Consider the following 8,469-nt stretch of genomic DNA (forward strand, 5'->3'; position numbering starts at 1 on the left):
AGTTAAACGCTTGCAAAGTTATGCAGCACTGCAATGGATTGCACAACTATTTCGAAACACCCGGTTTACGCAACAGCCTGTCTTATGGTCAGCCTGTTGGAACATATGAGGAAGACGGGAACATGTAACAACGACACTGAATATGTGCTTCAACAGTTACTGAATCATGAGAACACATGGAACAGTAAAGTTACACCGCTCGCTGCCATATGTCGCAACAGCAGCACATAAATTCCATGGAACGAAAAGTCATGGTTGCAAAGTTAAAATTTTCCATTACTTAATGCTTAGCCAAACCAAAGTGCCAAAATGATGGTTTAAAAGCACGTGACCGCTACAGCACCGGTTTTGCACCATTTGAAAGATTCTCTGGTATGTAAAAAGGTGAAAACCACGTTTCGCGCTTTGCAGTTAAGTGCGCACAAATTTCTGAATCGACGGAACAATTTTGGCAAACTGAAGCTTTGGTACTTATTAAGCCTAGTTCTAGGTGGACACTGTATATTTTTCTCATAACGACTAACAAAAGTCATTAAAAAGGCAACACATATGGCGTTGTGGTTTGCAACACGAAGTGAATGACTAAAATAGACTGCCTTTCAAATTTCTCATTAGATTTGACAAACACATTTTGTCGATGTATCATATGGTTGCATAAAACTACATCGTTTAGGTATTTTTACATTTTTTGGAGGGTAATAAATCCGATATTGTAGTGATTTCATTCGTTTAGCTGTACCTTAACAAACTGAACGTTCCTTGCTCACTGTACAAGAATGAAGATTAGTTTACATGACTTTATTTGATTTTATAAGTTTGGTACAAGCGGCAAGTGTTAAAAGCTCAATACACGTCGACCAGCAATGTATATCGATTTTCATGATTAGTCGAGCATTATGACACAACAATGGCTAACTACAACTTTGGGACAAATAAATAACACAAAGCATGAACTCTGTCCTGCGGATTATCAACTATACAAAGTGAATTGTTTGTTGTATATTAAAAAAGCATTTTACTAAAATAATTTAAGATTGTACCACGAAATCTTCATTGATAGGCGTAGCTGTTTGCACTTGTACAAGTTTTTACAACACGATGTGTAGTTTAAATGTTGAGAATCTTGCATAAAAAAGTCAAGCGGAAAAATAAATTACAAGTGTTAAGCTAATGGTGCTGTAAAACTGTTATCATGCAAAAGATATAAATATAAACTAAATTCTTCAGCAATTAATCGAAAGGATTAGGGCCGTCGTCATCATCTGAGTTTTTTCCGACAGGAGATTTTCCCTCTTCGTTAGTCAGTTTTGCATCTGCCTTTGCGCTCGAGCCAGTTTCATCCTGTATGTAACAAATGCCGACAAAACAAGTTGTATTGAGCTTGTGTTATTAGTATTTGGTGAGCAAGTTTGAACTTCTGACAATAATGTTGGGTGCCCGTTAAGGACGTGCATTTTAAACAAACTTAGGCTACCAAACGCGTCACAAGCATTTTTGGAATATTTGTTCGACGCAAACTTTCTTACAGCATTTTGTTACGAGATTATGATATCGCATACGTATTCAATCTTCACAGGGCCAAAAACCTCGGAAAAAGTTGTATAAATCTCATGTGTGCGGCGATTGAGTGAGTAAGCGTTTTAAGTCAGAGAAAATGTCGGCCTAATTTTTCATAAAACTCGCATTCCAAAAATTTCGAAGCTTACCTTTTCTTCTTCCTCCTCTTCAATGGCAAACGGATTAAGTGCGTCATCATACTCAGATGTGGATGCCGGTTTGCTCTAAAACATGATACAAATCATAAAAATATTTGTATAAAAACGTCATTTTAATAGTAATGACACTTTTGAGCCCATGATAGAGCTTCCAAAAAACTTCCAAAAACGGTAAATCTCGCATCAAAAACATCCAAGTGAAAGAAGAAAGCAAGAAAAAAATAGAAAAAAAATAGTAATTTTGTAATACAAGTGCATATTTTCGTCAAATTTACTTTTTTTAGGTTTCATTGTAAATCAAAGTGAGTGTTTAAGGTGCTAGTTTTTTTTAAAGTTTCTGGATGTTTAGACGTAAACTAATATATTTTCTGGCAAAGTCTGGAACTCCCAAATTATGACTGTAATAACGAACACACCACAACACCTAATCCCAATGCGCTTCGAAAGTCATCTGTATTATTTGGTTTTCACCTGCTTAATTTACCGCAGCAAAATTACTTCGAAAGGCTTTGAACACGTGGATCGATACAACGTATTGATTCCGTTAAGTAAGATGACACATCACGCATCACTGAATTTAAACGTGGGTTTGTACCATTAGTACAAACGTTTTTCTGTTTTTTTTTCTTGAAAGTTTCGGATAACCAAAGCTTTGACCAAGTTGGAGAAACTCAAGTTAAAAAACAAAATATAATATGATCGTGATAATAAAATTTGCAAACCTTGGCATTATGATTGGTATAGTAAACGACCTAATTTTAGTTTTGGCTGATTTGTTCCTGAAAGACTTTGCGTTAAGGGAGCCTTCGGCTTTCTGTATTAGAGTTGTAAGTCGGGTATGGCTTTGTGGGTTGGGTTAGGGTTAGGTTTACATTTTTACTTTTTTTATACCTTAGCATTACTGACCTCGTCAAGCTTCTTCTTTATCGATGGGGGTCTAGGGCGCGGAGGAGGGACTCTTCCAGCTGGTTTGGGTGGTGGTGTTTTACCTATACGTGGTGGGGCTGACGGTGTTCTGCTTAAACCCGATGATGTAGGAGGGGGGGCGGGGGGTTTGGGAGCTGCTGGTTTTCTCCGGCTGGGTACAGGAGAATGCGTGGTGGTCGACTGACTCATGGCTCTGGGTTTGGGAGATTCTTTAGGCGGTGTTGGAGGTCGTGGTTTCTTAACGTCTGGCCTGGATGGAGGAGCTTCTACAGGTGCGGTGACAGAACGGGGTTTGGATTTTGGAGGTTGCAAATTGTTTGACTCATGAGCATCAGGTTTTTGATTTGTTTGTTTTAATTGGTGAGATGACGATCGCTCTTTTGGATAAGGGGCAGGTTTTATGGAATCGGATTTTTCGTTAACAGGGTTAGGAATGTCAGTGTCAGTGCCATTTTCCTTGATCACCCGATGAGTGTCGTTCGTGTCGATGTCATTAGAAGAAGAGGACTGATCAATGCCATTCGTTTTCGGTGCTTCGGTTTTCGTCGTCGGTCCCGATGTGGATTTGGACCTTCGGAGACGTTTGGCGTTCGCAAGAATTTGAACTACATTTAAGTAAACGAAAACAAGTTCAGGGAATCTTTCTTTTATTTCCCTGTAGCCAGGATATACAGTCATGTCCTTTTCCTCAGTGTCCTCACTCTTGGCATCATGCGGAAAATGTGAAACATGAAATACCAGGAAAGTTTGAATGATGTCAAACACATCGTTAATGTCATTTGGTAGATGTTTTCCCGACTTATGTCCTGTGTTTAGTGATTCTAGGCTACCGTCGAAACTTAGCAACCAACCCAACTTCGAGATCGCTATGTCAGCACAAATTTCCTGAACCTAAATAAAAAATAAAATCTTAGCCTTAGACTTTAGAGTCTCAACATTATTATTACATTCTTACTAATACCAGCAGTATCAAATAAGTAAAAACAACGCCTCTCATTTATAACGTCACTATATGACGTAACATTGAGCAGCAAGCAACAATCACAACTTGTGAAAAATTGGTTTGAAACAAAAACGTTCACCCTTGTTGTTTGATGTGTTTTAAGACATATGTACACGTTATGCTATGATAATAATGATAATTATCTTTACGGAAACTGCAAAATTTCTGTTTTACTACCTTAATTAGTAGTAAAACCACATTTCGTTCACGAAACCCCACTTCAATACCACACTAGGTTTGATAGGGCGTTTACTTCAGTCATGACGCTTACCTCCTTCATTTCCGTGATAATTGCTGCCTGCAGAGTTGGTAGCACATTCTCATGGGTAATTTCCAGCACACCAGAATAGGCAAACTTGAGTATGGGTCGCAGTCCAGCTGCTGAGCACTTAAATCCAACTTCGGTGACGTTTCCTAAAATCATTTTCGTTTTCGGGTCCACGAAGTGAGATCTGAGGAAGTTGGTTTAAAGAATTAGAAAAGTGGAATGTTGTTGTTTTTGACCTTTGAAACGTTTTAAAGTCAAACTTTCACTTCAAAATTCTGAGAAAGTCGCTGGCGTTAATAACAACCACAAACGAGGTCGCGAGGGCAAACGAGGGCATCCTACGCAACTTCAACTCGCTATGTTTGTTCAAACATTATGCAAATCATTAAATCTATTCCTAATAAAATGCGCAACCAATACTAGACTTCATACAAAAGCAATCTATTCCAGTCACTGAATCCGTTATTTCCCTAAAGTAATGAAATGAATTTACGTAGTCCATTGCAAAATAACGGAGGAAGTTGCGTATTTTAAAACACATTGTATATTTATACATCAATAGATTAAGGGGAATATATTTCGTTTAACAAAGTCTCGCCAATACATTGTACATTGTTAGACGTAGGCATATTTTAGAATAGTCCAGCATAGCAGCAATAAAATTTCGTTGTATATGACTTTAAACATCTTCACTTTACCTGTTTAGAGAAATTTGACGCGTGTAACATGTTTTCTATACAAGGGATGGGAACAAAAAATCTAGGTTAGATTCGTTGAAGGAAACCCAAAATGTTTTTGTTTTATTTGTAAGAATCGAAGCAGATACTCTAATATTGCATAAATAGCTTGAAGTAGTCGTTTTGCATTTAATCCGACAACCTTCTCGTGACTCACCGGAACATACCGCCACAAGCTGCTAGCACTACTTTGTGGGCCGCTAAATCCACGTCGTAAGCCTTAAGCGTGACATCAAAGAACATATTCTTCTTTCGAAATTCGTCCAACCGCTGCAGAAGCTTGTCACCATATTGCGCCACTTCCTGGTTCCATTTAAACTGTACGAACTCAACGTGTTTTGAATTTGAAGTTTTTTCTGAAACTTTTATAGCTGACGAACCGGCGATCTCACTTTCTGGTTCCATATTTAAGTTTAAGCAAAAGCAATTTGAGCATAACCCTAGGTTTCCATGTACATGGGAAATGTTTGCCTATTAAATGAAAGCTTTTTCATGAAACTGGAAATAAACAAGTCCTTTCTTGGACTGCTTTTTTCTGGGTCTAGTATCCAGACAGCAAACAGTATTGGCCGTGTGAAGGGAGTCACATCCTATTAGACCTGTGAACTGTACACTCATCAGTAAAGGTAACGCTTTGAAGTGGTAACGCCTAACTGCTGACTACTTTACATGCCAAAACAAGCACGACTAAAAACCAACATACTTCGCTGTGTGACTGTCTAAGGCAGTGCTTTTCAACCGGGTGTATTGTACACCCCAGGGTGTACCATAATTTTTAAAGGGTATACCATTTTGATGGGGTGTACTGGGGTGTACCAGATACAAAATATAATATACCTATGACCCAGGCATCACAATAGGCAGGTTTCAGTTTTAGAACAGACTGACTGGAGTGTACAATATATGGCACAACATGCATCTCAAGTGTACGTTGATTTTAAGTTACAAAACTCTATTTGTGACATCATAATTCAATATTTCACTTGATAATCGTTGTTAATGGTAGTTATTTTTGAAATTATGGATTATGGCTTGTTGGTGTTGTGCTCATCATCATTATTTCTGTTGGGACCACAGATTTAGTGTGTTACAGGGTTGAATAATTTTTTCACTAGGGTGTACAAATTTTGAGTAAACGTTAAAAGGGTGTACAGTTTCAAAAAAGGTTGACAAGCACTGGTCTAAGGTTAAGCATCACGTAACAAAAAGGGTGGATCAGTGTGACCTTTGAGCTAATCACAAAACACAACGGCAGACACCACCACGTTCCCTGACGCTTTAACTTTTGTATACAATACCCTGTTCCTGTCACTTGTTTACATGAAACGCAAATGTACACTGTCGCGTATCCTGAAACAGTATCCTGTCATACACCCAAGTACGCTGCAGCACCAGTTTCCTAACACCTACACATTTTCACTAACATAAAACGCATTCGCAGTATGTTATGTCACGACTTATCAATAATGTATTGTCGTCGAAGAAATAGACTCTGGGCGTTTCCCAATAATCTAATAGATCGAAATGTACTATAACGTATAGCACATACCTTTGTTTTTCATTGCATAACAAAAGCTACCACTGTGCTACATTGAAAAAGTTGAATAGGTCTTATGCGTTGTGCAACAAGCACACTGCGAGCTGTGGGTCAATCAATAGACTGGCTTCCTTCTCCACAGTTGTTGTTCAGCATGACTTACTCTGTCGCATATACGTCACACTTGCCTGCGGCGCAGGAACCCGACCTACCGATTGTTGCTTTCGGTAATTGAAGCAGTTATTTACTGTTAGATGAAAGTCGAAACGATTTATAACTTAGAGATATAGACTAAACGTGTCGCCTGGAAACCCTAACTTTTTCGCTCCGACAAACCAATGCAATTTTACAACACACACTAACCACGATCCTTTTTACTACTGCATTTGTTCGTCTGTGGTTGGTTTTATTTCAGCAATAAAAAGGTAGTTCGATAAATGAAAGACGCAAGGTTTTAAAATAAATCAAGTTCAGAATACATAGATGTAATCCCATATTGGATTAACGTGCTTCAAGAAATAAAATATTTGGGGTTTTAAATGTCTAGATCAGTGCTCTTCAACCTTTTTTGGTTTGGTGAACCCTTAAAGTTGTTGGGACGAACTCGTGCACCCTGTTTGGTCTCGAAGTACATTAAGGGGCAGGCACATTTTTGATCGAAAACTATTGACGTAAATTAACATCAATCCGCACTCTATGCAAAATGTCTTTTGACATAGATATACGTATTTTTTCTAATATCCTGAAAGTCAAAATATTAATGGTTCATTAAAAGTTTGTGATGCACCCTTGTATACCCTTTTGTACTGGTGCACCCCATGCATATTTTGGTGCAACCAAGGGTGCACCGTGCACACCGGTTGAAGAGCAATGGTCTAGATCAGTAGTTCTCAAACTGTGCGTCGCGACGCCCAGGTGCGTCGTTTCAATTTTCCAAGGACGTCGCAGAATGTTTCGTGACTTTTTGTTGTTGTATTAATAAACACAACTTTAATATTAAGTTTGCTCATTAACTTTTATTTGCTGGTGCGTCGCAAGTCCAGGAAACTTTTCCAGAGGCGTCGCAACAAAAAAAATTTGAGAACCACTGGTCTGGATAACAACTGTTCAAATTGTAGAATTTAGTTTTAAGGGTTTATTACTCGATCATTACCTTGCTCAAACAATCATGCAAACCCAAAGCTGTGCTAGAACACTTCTTTTGCAACTTTTAAAAAATCACAATGAACTTCTGAGGGCAGCATATAGATTTACGGTATCTGGGGGCTTAATTATTTCTTCGGTGCTCGTGCTCAATTGTCTTGATTCTCTGATGCAGTGTTTCTCAACCCTTTTTACTTTGCGCCCCCCTTAGGGGTTTCCTAACATAACGCGACCCCCACCAGAATGTGTTTACACATTTACTAACAAACGTCGCATAGAAAATCTCTAAAAGTTGTGGTTATGACTCATGTCACCAAAAGACCTTTAAACCGTTTCATGCTTGTGATGTCAAAAACCCAAAACCACAATCACACAGAAGTATATATTACCACAAATGCTGTTGTGACAATTCTAAATCAAACTGCCGTGTCAGTTAGGTACTAGGCTATGTTAAACAGAAGTCACAGGCAAAGTTTTAATGATACGGCTAAATCATTTTGAGCTTGGTTGCGTCTCAAATGTAACGTTTTTTAAAAAAAAAATGTGCCAGAAACAATTTACTAACAGAAATTTTAAAAAGTCATGAGGTTTGGTTAACTCAGGGATTATCAAAAATTACTTGAAAATCAGTAAAACAAGTTTTTTTCGAGAAATGCTTTTGTGTTGGCAAATTTAAATCACATTGTTTTTATTAAAATAGAATTCTTGCTAATTTTGTTATTCTTTTCAAATATCATCACCAAAAACCATACCGGTATGCTAAGAAAACGAGAAATTTTTGTGATAACTAAGTCACGCATCATTAACTCTCAAAATCGTGTTTTCCAATGTTGAAATCTAAACAAAACAGCTGACTGTGCGGCGAAGAAGTATAGTGGCACTGGGTCATGTCTAGTTTTTATTACGTTTGTTCGCAACCGCATCACTTCTTGGTTAGTTGAGTTAGGTTTAGAATACTGAGGTTGCTGGAAAAGTAAACGTAAATTTCGTGCTGTCAGTAATATTTAGTATCTGTTATTCAATAAAAAAAAACAAGATTGTTTTTCGGAATTTTATAGGCAATTTTTATTCTTTACAAGATAAGACGCACTACACCAGTTTTGGACATTTTATGAAGGAATTTTTGAAACTTTTTTTTA

At 37.8% G+C, this 8,469-nt stretch overlaps 1 protein-coding gene across 2 annotated transcripts; it reads right to left on the reverse strand.

The window, feature by feature from the left end:
• Positions 1-783: 783 nt before the first annotated feature.
• On the reverse strand, positions 784-5,148 carry LOC145238832 (uncharacterized). 2 transcript variants are annotated; one of them, XM_080102111.1, is made up of 5 exons: positions 4,808-5,148; positions 3,917-4,097; positions 2,622-3,533; positions 1,707-1,781; positions 784-1,341 (listed from the first exon to the last, which is right to left on the reverse strand). In XM_080102111.1, the coding sequence occupies exons 1-5, from the start codon at positions 5,053-5,055 to the stop codon at positions 1,231-1,233; spliced, it is 1,527 nt and encodes a 508-aa protein (XP_079958237.1). In that variant the 5' UTR covers positions 5,056-5,148; the 3' UTR covers positions 784-1,230. The 2 variants fall into 2 exon arrangements, with proteins under 2 accessions (XP_079958237.1, XP_079958236.1); XM_080102110.1 differs by having other exon boundaries at positions 2,607-3,533.
• Between the last annotated feature and the right edge of the window lie 3,321 nt (positions 5,149-8,469).

This window comes from Phallusia mammillata, chromosome 7 (assembly GCF_965637545.1).
Source record: "Phallusia mammillata chromosome 7, kaPhaMamm4.hap1.1, whole genome shotgun sequence".
Lineage (NCBI taxonomy): Eukaryota > Metazoa > Chordata > Ascidiacea > Phlebobranchia > Ascidiidae > Phallusia > Phallusia mammillata.